The 19,145-nt window shown below is 46.3% G+C and overlaps 1 protein-coding gene across 3 annotated transcripts in view; it reads left to right on the top strand.

Annotated features, from left to right (window-relative positions):
* Nucleotides 1–19,145, top strand: part of KANSL1 (KAT8 regulatory NSL complex subunit 1) — a 99,224-nt gene that overhangs the window by 9,484 nt on the left and 70,595 nt on the right. For all 3 annotated transcript variants that reach the window (XM_035895131.1, XM_035895132.1, XM_009639650.2), the window contains exon 2: nt 10,650–12,036. In XM_035895131.1, coding sequence (XP_035751024.1) covers nt 10,733–12,036 — 1,304 coding nt within the window. In that variant the 5' untranslated portion in view covers nt 10,650–10,732. The remainder of the gene's footprint in view (nt 1–10,649; nt 12,037–19,145) is intronic.

Raw genomic sequence — 19,145 nt, 5'->3', positions numbered from 1 at the left:
CTAACCTGCGGAGGGGGGCACACGCGAAGTTTTAAAAGTAAACAGAAAAAAAAAAAAAATTGCATAACCTCAGTCTTGCAAAAGGCGTGGAGGGGAGCAGCTCCTCCGTCCCCAGACCCGCCTGGAGAATGCTGGCGTAGCGGTCTCCGGCGGTCCCGGTGCCCCGGTGGGCTCCCGGCGCTGTCACCGGTGTCTGCTTGCGGGAGCGGTGGATTTGTCACGCTGTGCTTTCCCTCTTCTCTGGGGGTATACAATAGCGTAATTTTTCATGTGGGTTTGAGCTGCTAAGCCATTTCTCTTTATTTACTTTCTGGCTGCGATTCCCCCCCCCCGAACCGGCCCTGCTGATGCGGAATTATTTTTCTCATAACAAGCTGGAAGAGCACGGCTATCCTGAAATGCTTTCTGTGATCCGTATGTGTGTTTACTTCCATCATGGAATTAGCATCTTCCAGTGCTTGATTACAGAGAAATTTGCCTCCTTTTGAGTATAAACAAGGGTCAGGTAAAAGGAAAAATAGAAAAAAAGGAGATCCTCCTTACAAACCGAGGTGTCATCTTTCAGCTCGTTAAATTTGTGTACATGTGGATCAAAACACAGGCGTTATATAGATTATATTGCCTGTTACGTAAAATGCACTTGAATGACAAACTGTAGTTTTCCATGAAACCGGTCAGGATATGGGAGGAACTGCAGGTTTTTATTTGTTTTGACTGACCATTATATTTTGAACTGGTTTGGGCCATGTCTGTGTTCGCGGTTACATCATGTCATGTGTTGTGTACAGTGTGATTTGTGCCTCTAAAAATAAGGCGAGGTAAAAGCCCATTTCTCGGAGGTGGGAAAGTAGGAGAGGACTTCAGCCATGGTACGGTCCCGCTGACGACAGGGATATAAAACAGTCGGGGGGGGCAGTTAAGGTGTTGCGCATCTGTGTGACTAAACCTCCGCTGTAGTTATGAATCCAGGGATCTGTTTGTACATAAGCGTTTTCTTTTTAAAACCGTATTTATCCTTTTTATAGCCTTTGTTTTCATGGAGGAACCTCTGATGCTCGTCCCCTGCTTTAGCGTAGTCCTCTTGAATTTTTATTCTGGCATGGGGATGGTGCAGGTAGCAACCGTGCTCAATCTGACTATATTATTTCTTTAATTGAGAAGCCGGTAGCCTTTTAAATCAGCAGAGGGGGAGATGAAGCAGAGTTGACCCAGGGGCTGTAAAGGTGAAGCTGGGGAATCCCGTGACCCACCGATGGGACCAGGATGGGACCAAACCAGCTTGGTTTTCCTTCCCGAGGCGTCTGCTGCCGGCCACTGTCAGAGACAAGATACGGGCGGCATGGTTTTTGGCTCGGGAGAGACGGGTATGGGCTTTTTTTGTAGCCATACTGCCAAGGTAGTACAGCTGTGTAGGGCTTAATGGATTGATATGCTGCAGGAGCAGTTAATTGTGGAACTCGGTTGTGATACTGTTATAGCTGATTTGTAATGATCTAGCAATGAGGATGACTTGTGTTCCCTCTTCAGCGGTGATAAAGCAGCAGATGACCGGGCAGATACGGCTGTGTCTCTTTTATGCTTTTCCCCTCTCTTTTTCCTTTTATTTTTGCTAATGCTGTATTCGAGTTTCATTTGCTCTCGGAGATCATCCGGTAACTGGAGAACCGGTGAAATTCTGACATCATGCAAGTCAGGGGTGAAAACTGAGCAGTTCTTTGACCAAAGTCGCTTCCTTTTGCACCGTTAACAACTGTGTTTTTGTGAACGCAACTGCCATTATCTAATGAACACTCCGAACAAAGACTGTCTCCGGAGTTTCGTCTCTCCACCCTTTTTCTGCTCAGGCAGCGAGCCGTGCCTGTCCTTAGGAACCTTAAAAGACTTTTCTAGGGAGGATAAGACTTTGTGGGTAGTGAAGTGAGGACTTCTTAGGTCCTACCAAGGCAGGGAGAGGGTAAAGCTTGGGGAAAGGGGAGAAAAGGGTAAGCAGCACATGTTCTGATTTGTGGGCCTCCCCCTACTCCCCCTTCCATACAATTTTCCTTTTCTGGAAAATCGTATTTTTCTGGAACAATTTTTTGAGAGTAGGTCAGTGGTATCTCTGCCCATCCCCATTTAACACCCCCTGATTTTGCATTTTTTGGTTTGTTTTTTAGTGGACTGTGTGGGAAACAGGTGGGCCAACTTATGCCTAAATGGGAATTTAATTTAATGTGTCTCAGGTGGATCCCATACTGATTAGACCAAATAATATTTAAGTTCTGCATGCATGCATATGTTCAAAGTGTTTATCGTTTCATTAAAAAGAGCCTCTCAGCATTTGGGCAGTTGGAATGGCAGGTGATCTGAGAAGGACCATTTCTGTTATAGCATTTTATAACTACTGTGTCCCTGCTCACAACTTCCCGGAATACAGTGTCTGTCTGAAATGGAAAGCAGCAAAGGCTTCAGCACGCCGCTTGGGTTGAGAATCCTTTCCAGCCTTGTGAACGGCAGTTTAGCTGCATCTTCAAGGATGCAGTTTTCTGTAACAAATTGTTTAAATTGGAATAAAGGCTTTCTGGTTTTTCTCAGCTGGGCAAGGAGTCGTCATACTCAAATCAGCAGGAGTCCTGGTGATGCAGGACTTGAGTAAACATAATTCCATTAAGCCCCGTGCGTGTCCTCTTCAGCCTGAGTTCAGCCTCATGTTTTTGGAAGAGGACAGCTTGCATAAGGTCCCGTTCAGGTTTCAGAGAAAGTTAGAAAATGAGCATGTATCTCCCCCTGCCATGAACAGGGAGCAGATGAGTGCCAAAGTACGACTCGGTTTAGAGGATGAGACAAATGGCGAAATGGGATATGCTAATAGCCACAAAGACTTAATTCTGGAGGATAGAATTTTGACAGCGCGGTGTCTGAATTTAATGACGAAACTGTGCTGTTTATCTAATGATATGAGGAAAAGGTAACGAAATTGTGTCTGAAGAGAGGAAATGGGAGCAGCTGTCAGCCTGAACAGGCCCCATCTTCATCTGTTCCTTAATCTCCTGCTGCAAACTTTTGTTTTGCAGATTTGGTGGAAAGACAAGTGTTTAAAAAACCCTAGCTGCTTTAAAAAAGTTTAATTGAAATACACACTTCTGTATCAGAAGCTGTTTCAGGCCTCGGAGATGTCAGTAGAAGATGGACCTTAAATATTTCTTGTCTTCAGCTCTATCAAACGTTAGGAGTCCTCTCTCTGAAATCTTTGTAACTTCCTGTTGAGGTCTGCAGCGGCAGAGGACGTGATGGGAAAGGTTACCGTGAAGTTGCCTTACACCGAATGAGAAACGGCGAACTGAGTTAATGGTGTAATTATGGCCCGTAAAAAGCAGCCCATGAATGTGTGATTGAGCATCACCTACTATTAAACAAGTGTCTCTGTTCTGCAGTTCATGTCATCATGGTCATCTTGGTTTTGGTTGCTGCCATGGCAGTCTTTGGGGGGTTCTCTCTCCTGTGAGACCTGAGGAGCAATAAAAGCTGAGATCTGCAGTTAGCTGAGCCTGCAGGTCCCAGAGAACTGTGTTAGGAACTCCATTCAAAATAAGGTATTTAAACTCGGCTGGAGACCAGTCTGTCAGATTGTGCAGGGATCTAGTGATCGGAGACACTTAATTCTGCTCCTCTCTGCTCTGTTACTTTCTCCTGAGGATGCGGCCAGTTAATGCAAGGCAGTCTAAAAGACTTTCTGTAGCAACAGTCTGTGCCTCGTTTCAAAATATGAAGTATTAAGGTGGTGCCATTTATGGGGCGAGGGAGGTTTAGAAGTTTTGGTAGCAATCGTATGCTTTTGAGCAAAGGTTGGTGTGACCGCGCCTAGTGAATGAAAATGTGTCTTTAACATTAAAAGGCAATTCTGTTTTTTGTTTAACTTGGTCCCCAAGTCCTGAGTTCAGGTTTTCATATTTCCTGGGCAACTTGCCCAGATTATGCAAAAGAAAAACAAAATCTCTCTGATACTGGATGGGGGGAGACCTAGATTTCACAATTAAAGCTTTTTAAAATTTTTTTTTGGTCTCTGTCAGACTGCTGCTTTGTGCAAATTATCTCATTGTTTCTTAAACCACATTTCTTTTTATTTAACTGCAAACAGCAACTTTGTTCTGAAGAGTGACTTAACAGCAATGGATGTTTTTATCTCTAGCCACTTCATTCTCTGGGTGAAGGCATTCTTGCTTGTAATTATTCAACTTCCCAGACTTTTGACTGGGGAGATGACAGTTAATCTTGCTTTGTGGCTTTTGTTTTTCTTTCTGACATCATATTGATAAAACCTACTCTACCTCAGATTATGTAATTGATTTGGTTTATTTATATCCCATGAGAGTTCACAGGCGTAAGAGAAAACTGTTCTTGAAGCACGAGGCCTCGTGTCGTTGTTTAGAGTTGCCCAAAAGACCCTGCCCCTCGTGTGGACCAGCAAGTGGCAACAGCAGCTTTTACTTCGATCTTGAGGGGTTCTGGTTGGAAACAAAGGCTATAAAGGCGGAGCTCAGTAACATCTTTCTCATTTGTTCCAGTGCATAAGTACAATTCCCTGGGATGTTCTTAACACTAAAATTCTTGTTTTTCCCCAGAGAGGTTAGGTGTGAGTCTGTAGTGTTAATATATGTGGAGGGTACTCGTGTATATATTTTAAAAATCTGTGGTTCTTATGTATATTCTTAACCTTTTTTTCCATTATTATTAAAGAAACGCCTGTTTCCCAAATATAGGTCATTATAAGAGTACAGTCTTCTGAACTGCACGATAGCTGGCTTATCAATAAGTTCGTCGGCCTGTCACATCTCCTTAACTAAAGCTTTGAGAGTTACTTCTCATGTAAATCTCTTTCTAAATTGGTAAATATCTTACAACTATAAAGGTGATAACAAAAGGCACATAGAGGATCTGTTATGCACAACCAGAATAACTTTTAACTTTTGGTAGATGTACATTTTTTTATGCGGAAAATATTTCTAGGGCTCAGGGTGTTGGCTTGGGTGCTGAGTACCTGCATTTTAAGTTACTCTGCTGAGGTTAGAAGCATAGACGATGTATTTCAGTTGCAAAATGAAGTGTATATGGATTTTATTCTAGCAAGTTTGTTTGTTTTTTGGTTTTTTTTGTTTTTTGTTTTTTTCTAAAAGACATTTGTAACCACACGAATTCAAGAGTTGGCTGCACTCTTGATTCATAGTGGGGGAGGAGAGGGGAAGTGGAAATGGGTATAATACTCACTTCCTTCAGGGTAGCTTCGCCTTTACTGCTTCTAATTCAAGAGCACCTTTGTGTCCATATCCTCTGCAGAACCCCTGTGTTGGGGAGGGTAGAGCTTTGGAGGTGAAGGAGTTTGTGGGTGGTCCTGTGTTTGGTTGAGGGGAGGCTTGCGTCTGACACAGAGGTTATTTGTCCTTTACATGTGTGTTGAACTTGAGTCCCCGTGATCACCCATAACCTCTTCTGTCTTCATTTCTCCTGCAAGTTGTAGGAAAAGGGGAATGCAGCCAGGTGGATTTGGGCGAGTGCCTCATAAGAGGAGATCTGGGAAAGTAAGGAGGCCTGACAGCAGCTATAAAGAGCAGTCCTAGTGTGGTTTGGCACGTGATGAAACTAGACGGTAGGTGCAGGAATTTGGATATAATGTCTGGGGTTTAAACTGTAATTCAGGGAATATAAATACGCAAGGTAGGTGTGTGTGTCACCGAGTGGTGCTGGGAGGGATCGAAGGCAGAGGTCATGTAGCCAGGTGGGTGCAGGGCTCAGTGGTGTGAGAAGGGTGACCATGGGGGCACTCGTGTCTGCAAGGAGACCTGCTGGTGGGAGGACACGGAGAGCCCTTCAGGAGAGAAACTGGAATGTGTGTTTGGGTGGGCAGGCAAAGGGGAGGCTATTGATACCTCAGAGCTGCCCTGATCTTCTCATGAACCTCACTGGAAGCACAGGTGCCTGGTTTCTCCCCCTGAAACTCTTGTCACAAAGATTTCTGAAAGCAAAAACTTCCCGTGTTCGTTTTGGGCTTATTTTCTGAGGTGTTGCACAAAATCATGTGCCTAGAAACTCAGTTCTCCTTGCAAGGCCTGGTTGTAAAATTGGGTTTTAAAAGCAGATGGTCTTGAATAAGTCAGCATGCTGAAGGATTGTTTTCAGGGGTGTCATGACCTGATAGCTGCTCCAGGGTATAGTGTGACTGTGTGCATTCCTCATACCATCGTTGCCTCGACCTTATTCCCACTCTCCCCTCTGCTCTCTGTAAGAGTTTGAATGTTGGTGTAGTTGACATGGGATTGTGGGTGAAGCCACCTGAGTAGCCACCTGGTGACTTTCCTCCGCTGGTGGCCTTGCGTGCACTCCTCGGGAAGTGAAGGAAGATGGGCAAGTTACGATTACCCTGGTTTTACCTGCTTACTGGAGCCTTTCATCTTTGCTCTGTTAATTAATGCTAGCTGCTCTGGCAGTGCTCTAGTTTTAAAGTGAAAATCAACAACGTGCTTTGAGTATTATCTTAAGACACGTTGTAAATGTCATGTTGGCCCTCCAGAAGCAGCTCCTTTTGGATCTTCCCAAACGAACTCTAGCACAAGGTGTTGTGCCGCGGCTGTTGGAGGCAGGGCTGGCGCTTGTACTGCAACACGTGCGCTGTGGTGGTGGAACTGGACTGGTAATCCAGTTAATCTGACAGTTCTCTACCAGCAGGACTTCTGCAAGAGTAGAACTTGACAGCGTGGTTTGAGTCCCAGAGGCAGACGCAAAATTCAGAGTAATTCTTGGCATTACTGTCAAAATTCTCAAAACTCTGTGGAAGTTCCTCAGACTGTGTCCGCGTGAATGCCCTTTCCTTTTCTTTATTCCTCCTTCCTATGGTCAGCTCAGAGAGATGCCTTACTCTACCCCTCAAATTCCCTGTTAAGAAATTACTGCTAAGTTGTGATGGGTTAACCTGGGTTGGATGCCAGGGCCCACCAAGCTGCTCTATCACTCGTCAGCTGGACAGGGGAGAGAAAAATACATCAAAAGGCTCATGGGTCGAGGTAAGGACAGGGAGAGATGATTTGCCAGTTACCATCACGGGCAAAACAGACTCAGCTTGGGAAAATCAGTTTAATTTATTACCCAAATTCAAATCAGAGTAGGAGAGAAATAAAAAACTGAATCTTAAAACACCTTCCCCCCACCCCTTGCTACTTCCCAGGCGTAACTTTGCTCCCAGTTTTCTTTCCCTCATTCCCCCAGGCGGTGCAGGGGAAGGGAATGGGTGTTAGGGTCAGTCCATCACACACTGTCTGCCGCTCCTTCCTCCCCAGGGCAGGACTCCTCATACTCTGCCCCTGCTCCAGCCTGGGGTCCCCCCGCAGCAGACACCTACCCCAGCCTGGGCTCCTCTCCCCATGGGGCCACAGGCCCTGCTGGCAGCCTGCTCCAGCGCGGGCTTCCCACGGGGCCACAGCCTCCTTTGGGCACCCCCTGCTCCAGTGTGGGGTCCTCCCCGGGTTGCAGGTGGGGATCTGTTCCCCCGTGGGCTCCCTGGGCTGCAGGGGCACAGCCTGCCCCACCATGGGCTGTGGGGGAATCTCCACTCCGGCGCCTGGAGCTCCTCCTGCTGCACTGGCCTGGGGGGCTGCAGGGCTGTTTTCTCTCCCATCCTATCACTTCTTTCTCTCTGGCTACTGTTCCGCAGCAGGTTTTTTTCCTTCTTAACTATGTTACCCCAGAGGCACTACCACCGTCACTGATGGGCTTAGACCTTGGCCAGCAGCAGGTCCGTCTTGGAGCTGCTGGCATTGGCTCTGTCGGATGTGGGGGAAGCTTCTGGCAGCTTCTCACAGAAGCCACCCCTGTAGCTCCCCTGCTACCAAAACCTTGCCACGCAAACCCAATGTGTAAGTGTAATATGGCTTTAATAGCAACCAAACCTTAGAGGGGAGGGAACATGCTTACAAATGTTCCTTAATGTTTTTTTCCAAGGGTTGTTCGTAAGAGTAGAGATCTAATTCAGTGTTAGAAATAACAGTACTGTCTAGCCTGCAGGTAGTTTATAAGGACCTAAATAAAATTTTAAAAATAGACCAAATAGCTTTTGGAGGTCATCTTTAAGCTACTAGAACAAAGCCTTATTCTTAAGGGAGGCTTTCCAGGCTTCCAAAGTATTTCAAATGCTGTCCACCCAACTAAAAGTGAAGCCAAGGAGGGTTGCAGTACTTTAGTAGGAGGATTTTCTTTTTAAAGCGAGTTTTCTAACCTGGAGGAAAACGCAGTATGACAGTTTTGCTTCCGTTTTCTTTCTACTTCTGTTAATTTAACTAAAGTTGATGACCTACAAAGTTACTCTAAAATACTCTTCAGCCTCGGTAAACTCCTGAGTGGCTGCAGTGCAGTGCAGTGCAAATACATTAATGAAGAATCATTGGCGTTCAGCACCAACTGCAGGCTTGTCTGCTTTTTTGCAGTATGGGTATTTCCTACTGCTCTCGGTATCTTGCAATGCTGTGGTGCTAATCGTGGTGAAGAGCACTGATCCAAGAGTCTTCCCTTGGAAGACAGACCAGGGTGTTTCTGCAGAACTGAGAATGCCTGTTAGGAACACTCATTCCAATGTACGTGTCTCTGTAGCGAAGGTCTTGGTAGGAGGCTGGGGTGGGGGAATTCTTATTCTGACAGTCTCCCTCCCTCCTCTCCCAAGGGCGTCTTAGCTACAAGTGGAAAGTTCCCTGCAAGTTCCTTTTTTTTTTTTTTTTTCTTTCCCCCCCCAAAACTCCCTCCCTCCTCTCCCAAGGGCGTCTTAGCTACAAGTGGAAAGTTCCCTGCAAGTTCCTTTTTTTTTTTTTTTCTTGCTTCCCCCCCCTAAATAGTCATGTTCAGTCTTTACTTGTGGATCCAGATGGTGACTAAAAGCCATTTTCAGTGATTGTGCTGTAAATTTTTAGGCATGCAGTTCCTTTTCTCAGTAAGGACAAGGTGTAGCTGATTATAAAATACACTAAGTTCTGTCAACAGGGGACTTCCGAAGTCTGAACCCACCTCTAGGGTCTCTCTACTTCTGTTACAATGACTTCAGGGGTTTTTTTTATCAGTTCATCCGTGAGCGTATCCTTTCTTCCCTGTCTTCTTCCTCTGTGCCATCTGACTGGGTTTGAGGAGAGAGTTAGTGAGACTGCAGATGGTCTGAATCGTAGACCCGCCGAGGGACCGGCCAGTTGGCCAACGTGCGTGCTCATTGGAAACCAAACAGAGCAAATTACTTTGAACTTGTCCGGTGAGCCTTCCCTCCCTGGGGGTATGGATTTGTTTCTCTGACTCATCTCTGACTTTTCACAAAAATTCAATTTTTAGTACTTAGTGTTTTTCAGCCCCAGTGTCTGTCTGTGGTCCCTGTATGGGGAAGCACCTGGTGCGATGCTGGGGAGCAACTGTGGTGCAGCTGAATGAGGCTAGAAACAAAACCGGCTGTTAAATTTTGCTCATTCAACGTATTCAAACTTGAGATAGTCCTCACTTTTCCTGTAAAGTGGTATATTAATTTGGTCATTGGGGTGCATTAATGAACAGCTATAACAAGCTTATGCAAATTTATGTGAAATTAGAGAACTGGCATATCAGGCAAGAGATGCGGGCAGCTTCTTATTATTAAATTGACATTGAAATAGGTTATGAAGGTGCTAGATAAATTTTGCAGCAAAAGGAAAATAAAGTAACTGTTGCACTGGTAGCACAGCTTGTGCTGTGAGTTATGTGAATGCCGTTAAAAAAGGATGTTAAAAAACACTGGCACTTAGCAGTAAAGAAAGTAGACCAGAAACACGATGGTGATGGAGGGCGAAGGGTTGCAATACACATGAACGAAAGGTCTGGTTATTTCTTTTAACTTGTCTGGTCTAGTTGAGTTAAGCCATGGCTTGCTATTACAGTCAGAGCTTAGAACTGCTCTGTCATGGTGTGCATATGGGTTAATCTTTATCCATGTTCTTGAAAGAGAAATGGGAATTGTGAACTGGAAATCACCTGGCTTATTTGGAAATATACTTCTGGGAAAGTACGTTTCATATGCACCAGGGAAATGGCTTTCTTCAAATTCAAGGCTTTCAGGGTGGGGTTGCCAGTGGCTGTGGCGCGGTGGGGTTCCTTCAGCCACTGGGAGTTTAAGCGTGTGGAGATTTGTTCTGTTCAAGCACTGTCTCTGTTACATGTTATAGTTCTAATCTGTCATTTTTAACGCACCTGAGCTGGCAGTAGAAGCAGGGAAAACTGTTTTATAGACATAGCTCAAGGGCTTTATAGATGAAGTTGGTGAATTGCAGGCATTGGGGAGTGGGTGTAACCAGGGCCAGACCTTACATGAAGGTCTGGAAGGGTGCTGCTGTGCTGGGTGGATGGACTGAAAGATGAGGATAGTAGTCACAGGCAGGCGCTAGCTATGGGAGATCCTGAGGACCGGCTTGTGTGTTGCTGCTTTTGTTTTCACCTGCCTGGTGCCCATAGGGCTCCGCTGAGCATGAGGCTGGCGGTTGCAGAGGGAGGATGCTGTGCTGAACGTGAAGCATGCATGGCTTCACCAGGAGTTGATAAGTCTCACTGCTGTTGTCAGTCTTGTTTGTTTTATTTTCTGTAAGTACAATGCCTAACTCTCTCTTCTTCCTTCCCTTCTGTAGGCTGCCCTCGGGAGCGGCACTGGGAGGCAGTGGAGCTGGCCTCGGCACCGGGAGAGGCTGGACTTCCCGTCTCTCTGTGCTGAATGGCTGCGATGGCGCCCGCTCTCACTGACGCAGCAGCTGAAGCTCACCACATCCGATTCAAGCTGGCTCCCCCGTCCTCCACCTTGTCGCCTGGCAGTGCCGAGAGCAACGGCAACGCCAACAACATCCTCCTGGCTGCCAACGGCACCAAAAGGAAAGCCATTGCTCCGGAGGATCCCAGTTTAGATTTCCGAAACAACCCTACGAAGGAAGAGCTGGGCAAGCTGCAGCCACTAGTGGCCTCTTATCTCTGCTCGGATGTAACATCTGTTTCTTCAAAAGAGCCTCTGAAGCTGCAAGGAGTCTTCAACAAGCAGACAGTCCTTAAATCTCACTCTCTCTTATCTCAGTCCTTCTTAAAAACAAGTGATCTGTTGGGGAGGCAACCAGTGTTGGAATTCACTTTGGAGAATCTGAAAACGATGAGTACTAACGGCCAGCCACCTCTCCCGCAAGCGCCTGTAAATGGCTTGGCCAAGAAATTGGCTAAAAGTACCAATTCAGACCACGAAAACTCTAGTTCTCTGAATGGTGGGAAGTGTGCTCCTCCTGCTGCTACCCTCCAGGGTGTTGACTATAATGCAGGAGGTTCTGAATTGGGGGACTTGAAGACTGGGTTGACCAATTGCACTCTTCCACATAGAAGCCTTGATGCAGAGCACACAACTTCATTTAGCAATAATAGCACTGCAAACAAATCTGCCCTTAATTCCACAGAGCAACAGGAGGTGCTCGAGGGTGGCAGTGGAGAGACTAGGTTGCCTGGTGTTGCCAGTCACTCTGACTTTGCGAGCAGTAGGTTGGAGGAGCAGAAACCACCTTTGTTGGCCGGTCACCACAGTGCTCTTGACTCTGAGATGAGGACGAGGGCGTTGCTGCGGCGGCAGGCAGACATTGAGAACCGTGCCCGCCGGCTGCAGAAGCGCTTGCAGGTGGTGCAGGCAAAGCAGGTGGAGAGACACATCCAGCAGCAGTTGGGTGGCTTCTTGGAAAAAACTCTGAGCAAGCTTCCAACTTTGGACCCCCTGAGGCATCGGAGCCAACTGATGTTGACCAGGAAAGCAGAAGCAGCCTTGAGGAAAGCTGCGAGTGAGACAGTTACTTCAGAAGGCTTAAGCAACTTCTTGAAGAGCGATTCAATATCAGAAGAACTGGAGAGATTCACGGCCAGCGGTATGGCCAACTTGAGATCCAGCGAACAAGCGTTTGACTCGGATGTCACTGACAGCAGCTCGGGAGGAGAGTCTGATGTTGAAGAAGAGGAACTGACCAAAGCAGACCCAGAACAACCCCACGTACCGCTGTAAGTAGCCGTTGTGCTTTGCTTCCTTCTGGTGGGGGGAGAGCGAGGTGAAAGGTGGCAGATGGAAAATCTGGGTTTTGTAGGAACACTTTTCTCTTTGGATGGGCTTAGATCAAAGAAGTAATTGTTAAAATTAGCGTGGTGTGATTAGCAGCATGCTTCCTAGTTGAGGCAGCACATGCAATATTGAGGATGAAATTCTTCATGCGTATGGTGGTCATTGGTGTTCTTGTGGAGCAGCAAGTCCTGGAAATGCTGTCTGGCTGGAGCGGTGCAAGCATGCTGCAGATACAACCCCGGAATGCTCTAAACAGTTCTCTCTGTGATGCAACGGACCTGTCCCCTGAAATGAAATGAAATGTTTGTGTTTTTTACAATGGGAGTCTTTGTTGTAAACCAGTTATGTAAAGTAAGGCCAGTCTGAATCTTTGTAGCTGACAGCGTACTTGTGACTGGGGATTTTTTTTTTTTTTTGGTTAAATGAACTGCCTGGAAAAAAAACCTCTGAAAGGATTTGGTCCAAATGCCGGTTGGAAGTATGAAGCAAGTGTGTTCTCTTCTGCATCTCTGGGAAATATTGCTGGGAATTTTCTTCTTGTCTGTGAGTTGCATTAAATGATGACAACAGCTTCATAATTACGTTGTTAACTGGATGCTGTTTGCGTAAATGCTAGGTGTCAGTTTTGCGTGTGGAGGAGGAAGAACCTCATCAAGGGAAAAGGTCTTGAGACAGGTCAAGGAAGAAGGGAAATTTTTCTTCCAAAGACAAGCATTTTTCTTAGGAGTGCATATCACAGTATTTTGAACAGATCTCTTGAAAGGCCATATTCTGTGTCTAGTCTGTGTAAACTCTTGCTTGCATCAGTAGATGATCTCTTCCACCCTGATGGACCTATTGAACTTAAACCTCAGTCTGTGAAGTACAGCTGCAGTCGACAAAAAGCTCCCTGCAGCAGTCACAGGGGTCCTGTTTGGAATGCGGATGGCTTTTTGATAAAGGCTGGAAACAGTCACCAGGACTCTTGCATACCTGCGCTGCTGTGGGTTTGTTCAGCTCTCTGTGGATTTTTCTAACTGAATGTATTTTGATACCCGTTGTCCAAAGTAATGTTAATGGCTGGTCAAGTACTGTGTGACACAAATCCTACTGCACTAGGTAGGTGGATGTGAACGGTGTTTGTACTCTGCAACTTCAGCATCCCCCAAAATCACGCTCGTGTGGATGAGCGCTGATAAACAGATGCTACAGCTCTTGAATATTAAATTCCAGCTGAATGTCACATCACGTTTTGAGATGTTAGCATAGGATGAATTTCTGTATGTGAAGTCTTAAACATGGCACGAGTTCGGCTTTCTCCCAGCACAAAGCTAGCAGCTGAGCGCGTCATCCCTGCTGGCTGGACGTAAGGCGTTCTTGAAAAGAGAGTTTAATAACTTTATTCCTGTCTTACTATGTCTGCAAACTTACTGTTGGGATTAGTATTGAAATTGCATTTATAAGTATGCTAATTGTTATTAGAGGAGACATTTGATTATAGAGGGAGAGACATTTGATTAGAGACAGAGGGACCTGGCCAGGCTGGATCGATGGGCTATGGCCAGTTGGGTGAGGTTCAACAAGGCCAAGGGCCGGGTCCTGCCCTGGGGTCGCAACAACCCCAGGCAGCGCTCCAGGCGTGGGGCAGAGGGGCTGGAAAGCTGCCCGGCGGAAAAGGCCCTGGGGGGGTTGGTGGAGAGGGGGCTGAATATGAGCCAGCAGGGTGCCCAGGTGGCCAAGAGGGCCAGCGGCATCCTGGCCTGGCTTTTAAATCTTGTTTCTGTGCTCAGTACAGCTGTGTCCCAGACCCACAGAGTTTAATGAGAAACTCATTTCTGTCGTCAGGATGGTGGAAGGAGGGCTGAAACCAGAGGGGCCAGAACAAAACGTCCCCACCGTGTCGTTACAACTGGGGGGGTTCAGCCTGGAGCAGAGGAGGCTGAGGGGAGCCCTCATCGCTCCCTACAACTGCCTGAGAGGAGGGGGGAGCAGGGGGGGTCGGGCTCTGCTCCCAGGGAAGGGGCGATGGGACGAGGGGCACCGGCCTCAAGTTGTGCCAGGGCAGGGTGAGGTTGGCCATGGGGAACAATTCCTTCCCCTTGGGGCTGTCAGGGGCTGGAAGGGGCTGCCCCGGGAAGGGGGCGAGTCCCCAGCCCTGGGGGCAGGTGCTTAGGGACATTGTTTAGTAGTGGACAGGTACGGTTAGACTCAATGATATTAAAAGTCTTCTCCAACCAAATGATTCTATGATTAAAATTCTGTCTAAAGTAATATTAAATTTCCCGTATTTTGGGTTTCATAGATTCACATGTTGTCTAGCAAAGTTAAATTTCTTTGCCACTCATCTTAATCCCAAGAGGTAGTGCGGTATTCAGAGACACGATGCGTGAAATTCTTTGCTGACTTTTCTGCCTTTTGTGTTAGTCATGCCTTTACGTTCCCCAACCTCCCCAGTACTCTTAAATGAAAAGCCAAAGATTTTAAAGCTAATAAAAAGAACAATCCTTCTATTACCTATAGGTTCAGAAGCTGGCGTGTGTGCATACTGGCATCTAGGCCAGGCCCGCCAAACCTAGTTTAAAGTGTGTGCCTGTGGGTATTTTGTAATGGGTGTTCCCAGCATTGACTGTCCTGTCGGTATGAGTGCTTTGACACTGGGTCTCGCAAGCTCTGGCATTACCGAGGTTGAGCTGTGCTTTTTAGCGGAACTCCGGAAGTCAAACTTAAGAGCTGGTACAAGCATCTGAGTACTTCTAAATATCATTCTTTTCAAAGTAGTGCTGAGAGGCAGGAAGGGGAGGAGCTGACTTTTCCACTGGGAAGCTGCCTTGGGCCAGCTTACTGTACAGAACCATTGTTTTACGTCTGCGCGAGCACGGAAGAGTGAAGGCTTTTTGCAGGGTTACTCAAGTATGGCTGGATTTTGCTGCTTGCTGAATTTACTTATTAGAGGGAAGACTTTTACCCTGATTTTTTAATTTTTGGTAGTGAGATGGAATATCTTCATAAGTGCAAAACCTTCTGTCTTGTTTCTAGATCTGTAGTGAGAGTTACGCTGCAAACGCTGTGTCTTGCAGCTTGCTCGCAGTAAGTGGCCATGCCACTGACTGCCTCTGGGACTCAAGTAGAAGCATGCAAAAGAAACAAAGACCCATTTACATCATGCTTAGATAAGACCTGACCTTTGAGTTTTTCTGGTGTGGTGGCATTCTGGAGTCAGTGTCTGGTCAAGGAGAGACTTTGAAACATTTGTACTGTTCTGGCCTGCCTGATCTTGGCCATAGAGCAGCATCTCCCTAAGGAACTGCATCTTTCTAAGAGCGCTAGGGATCTGTCAGAACTTGGTAGGGCCTTTTAAAACACTCGTAGACCTGCTGCCCAGGAAGTGCGTAACCAGGCCATCGTGTCATGCATAAACAAAGCAGGGAGGTATTCGTTACACCTTTGTTGGGAAGCCTTGCCAGCTATGGGCTTGGTTTAACAAGGTGCTCTTGATTCTTACGCAGCTGATGGAGAAAGTGTGTGCAGACAGTTGGTTCACGATGCGTTGTTAGGTTTATGTGGCTCAAGGTCCACCACGTTGCATTTCATTTGCTCTCAGATTAGTAATATACAACTCTCTGCTTCACAGCCAAGATCCTCTTTCATGCCGCTTCAGAAGCGTGTGCGGTGGCAGAGTTAGGAGCTGGAGAAGCTTTGCCTCTGCTTGGTGGTGGCAAAGGCAGGCTGGAGCCTCCCCTGTAGAGAATGGTACTGAACTTCTTTGACTGGGTATGACCGTAGGCAGCAGCCATCTGTGACTGTGAAACCGGTGCTACTTTGAAAGAGCCCAAATGCTGCTGTCAGCTTGGTAGGGTCATGAACTGCTGTTTGTGAAAGGTCGCTTGGAGCAGGGCATGCGAATTCCTCCCGGCGCTGGAGGGCTGCAGGCTGGGCTCTGGCTTATGTGGCCGAGTGATGGTTTAGCAGGTAATCAAAGTCCTGGTGTTTCTGTGGCCTTGTGCTAATACATAGAAGTGAGAAATACTTCATGTGGCTTGTGCATCTTTATAGTAGTTGCTTTTCTCAGGCTAGTTGGTTTCTTTGGCTGTCTTGCATTTCACTGGAGACTAGTTTCATCAGAACTTGTCAATTATTTTTGTCTGATTAGTTACCTGTGTTGAGCAGCAACATAGTCATTAAGCTGGTGAGTAGTATGTGATTTAGTCTCTGCAATCCCCAAATTCAGTCTCTGTACCATGGAAAAATTTTCTGAAAAGGTAATGAAAAATACTTAACTGGAACTGAGCTTTCTCATCTGGAAGGTCTCTGTTTTGATGGCAGTTACATCAAGCAGCTGAGAGTCAAATGAAGTTCCTAGTGACTAACTTCTCACACCACCTTTTACAAGGGTCAGACAGTACCTATGGTGTGTTCAGTTGTGGTGGTTACAATGCCTATGGCCATGATGCCTGAGCACGCTTTAATTATCCCCATTTACTGGTGGGAAATCTGAGCACCTTCTGCACTTGGGGGTTGCAGTGAATTATTTCACAGCTATGGAGCCCGTGTGTTGACTCCTCCCTGCGCTGTGTCCCATCGTGCTGCCTGGATTTCAGAATTGCTGGACTTGGAGTAGTAATGAAGATTTCTCACTAATACATGTGTTTGCCATCACTAATTTCAAGGTCCTGTGTTGGAGAGGGACATGTGTGGCAATTGCATCAGTGATTGTTCAAGGGGTAGTTGCAGTTGGTGCATCAGTTGGCTGAGAAAGAGGATTTAGAAATTCTGTTTTTCTCCCTTGATTATATTTTTCAAGCAAGACCACGATAAGGAAGCCTGTATCTCGAGGGCTGTTAAATAGCATTTCTCAAACCCGTGACTTCGTGGAGCTGTAATTCAGATGGCAAATCCCATGCTGGGGGACTGAGGAAGCTTTTCCTACTGGTCACAAACACGTTTCGCTAAATCTGATCTGTGCAAAGCAATCTTAAAAGTTTGTCTCTACTCTTTATGACTTCTTCAGTTACCTGCTTGGCTTTTTGTGGTGTTTTTCTTGCTCGTGACTTCTAGCTGTGATTGTAGGTACCAACTACAGCGCAGTGCCTGACCCTCTAGTTTTCAGCTATTTATGAAAACTTGTATATGTCATACCTGAACTGCTTGTAGTCTACGTGCTGCTCATCAGCAAGATGTTGGCCAAGAGACACGTCCCTCAAGCATCTTTAATTTGGGAAGCAAGAAAGAGAGCAAATTCTGAACATGTTCTTGCATTGCCTTTGAGAGCAGAATAGCAGAGAGCTATTGTTCAAAAATGCTTGATCAGGTGTCCAGAGTAAGTAGGGCACTCTGCAAGTCCCTCTTGCTTTTAAGAAAAGAGGGCAAATGAGAACACTGCTTGAGAAGGATCTTAAGAAAAACAAGTCGGTTATTCCTCCGAGAAATGTTGGTCGTAGTGTACCTTTTATAGATACAGTGGATGTCTAATAAGTTGTTTCTGACTTACCTGAGCCTTGATCCTAATGCAGACCTTAGTGGAGTATGGAAGGGAGGTGAAGTGTTTTCGGCGTATGTACTCACATTGCCATCCACAGAACTCATTTAAGGCAGCGTTGTTGGCTTTCCTCCAAGAGAGAGTTTGATGCATTGGTTTAAATTTAATCTTTCTGGGCTGAAGTCACAGTTGTTTCGGGGGGAGCAGAAGGGACCCAGCACTCAGTGTTGGGGCATGGGCAAAGATGTGAGGTGCTGTGGTGCAGGAGGTGTTTGAATTGGGGGTGTGTGGGGTCTGAATGCAGACAAAGCCTCTTTCTGGCAGATGCCTTTAGTGTTCTTGCAGGGGTGTGGGTTGTTCTGTTCTGTCAGATCTTCTCTGCCTGTTCTCTTGGGCTGTGGGGCTGCGCTGGGCTGGTGTATGAAAGATAACGTGGGGGACTGGAAATGACGCGGTGTCTGGCACTACCAATAAACTATGCTTTGTCTCTGTAGCCCTTACCCAGTGGGACAGCAAGTAAGAACCGGCTCTAGTTCAGATTTTCTAGGACTTGTGGGTGACACTTCGGATAGGGTTGCATGAATATTTGCTTTAGTTTTCATTGGAAAAAGCCTGTCACAGCATCTGAAGCAGCAGAAAAAAAATGTTTGTGAAGGCTGTGAATGTGAACTGGCGTTAAAGACCCAGTGTGGAAACTCATCTGCTTTCCTACAATCTCACGTGAAATCGCAGTTAGTGTTTGAGCAAGGGAAAGGGGCCCCATTTAAAGGTGATCTCTAATATCGAAGTCTAGTATGCCAGTGTGGGGGATGGGGAAAAGACTTTTGTATTACATTACACCAGCATCTGTAAGCAGCTATGGTTTAGAGCTGCGTTTTTATTCTTGCTAATATTGACACAAGACAAAAAACGACTGTATGGCTAAGATTAAAACTAGAGCAATGGCAAACGTGGGCTTCCTTAAGGAGATTGTAAAGGTGTACGCCACAGATGTGCTTTTCTTCCTGAAAGATTTTGGGTTTCATTATGCAGTAACATGGGCTTTTTTTTCCCCCTCCTCCTTTGTTCTCTCCTCCAGCAGATATGTTCTGGTTGCGCTAGCTCGGCAGCAGCGCTGCACTAGACTTCCAGCTGAGGGAAAATGTTTTCCTTGCTAAACTGGTACTACCCCAACAGATTTTTCCACGGAGCATGTTTTGGGCACACCCTGGATATGGTGCGTTTGCAAGTGTTTCGTTTCAGAGGCTTGGAGAGCTGGGCGGCTTTGCTGGGCCATCCTCAGATAAAATGCTTGAGGTAGAAGAGAACTTAAAAAAATTGACTTGGGTTTTCCTTGCTGGATTTATGAATGAAAGGAAGGACTTAAAAATACATATAGGTGAAAGCCTGCGTATTGACTAGTAGGGAAGTGGAAGGAGAAACTTGAATGCAGTTGAGTCTGTTGTAGTTGCCCTTCTTGTCTTGGGAGCCAGATGGGAACTGGGGATGGTTTGATTTTCCACTGTACTCGGAGTTCTCTAACATCCTCTGGTTGTGGCTCTTGGCATTTGAAAGGCTTGCTGATGTGCTGGGCCTTGATAGAATGACAGGGTTTGC

The sequence above is a fragment of the Egretta garzetta genome, unplaced genomic scaffold, assembly GCF_000687185.1.
Source record: "Egretta garzetta isolate BGI_Z169 unplaced genomic scaffold, ASM68718v1 scaffold385, whole genome shotgun sequence".
In the NCBI taxonomy this organism is placed as follows: domain Eukaryota; kingdom Metazoa; phylum Chordata; class Aves; order Pelecaniformes; family Ardeidae; genus Egretta; species Egretta garzetta.
Note: the sequence above shows the minus strand (reverse complement) of the source record. Positions and strands in the feature narration are given on the sequence as shown.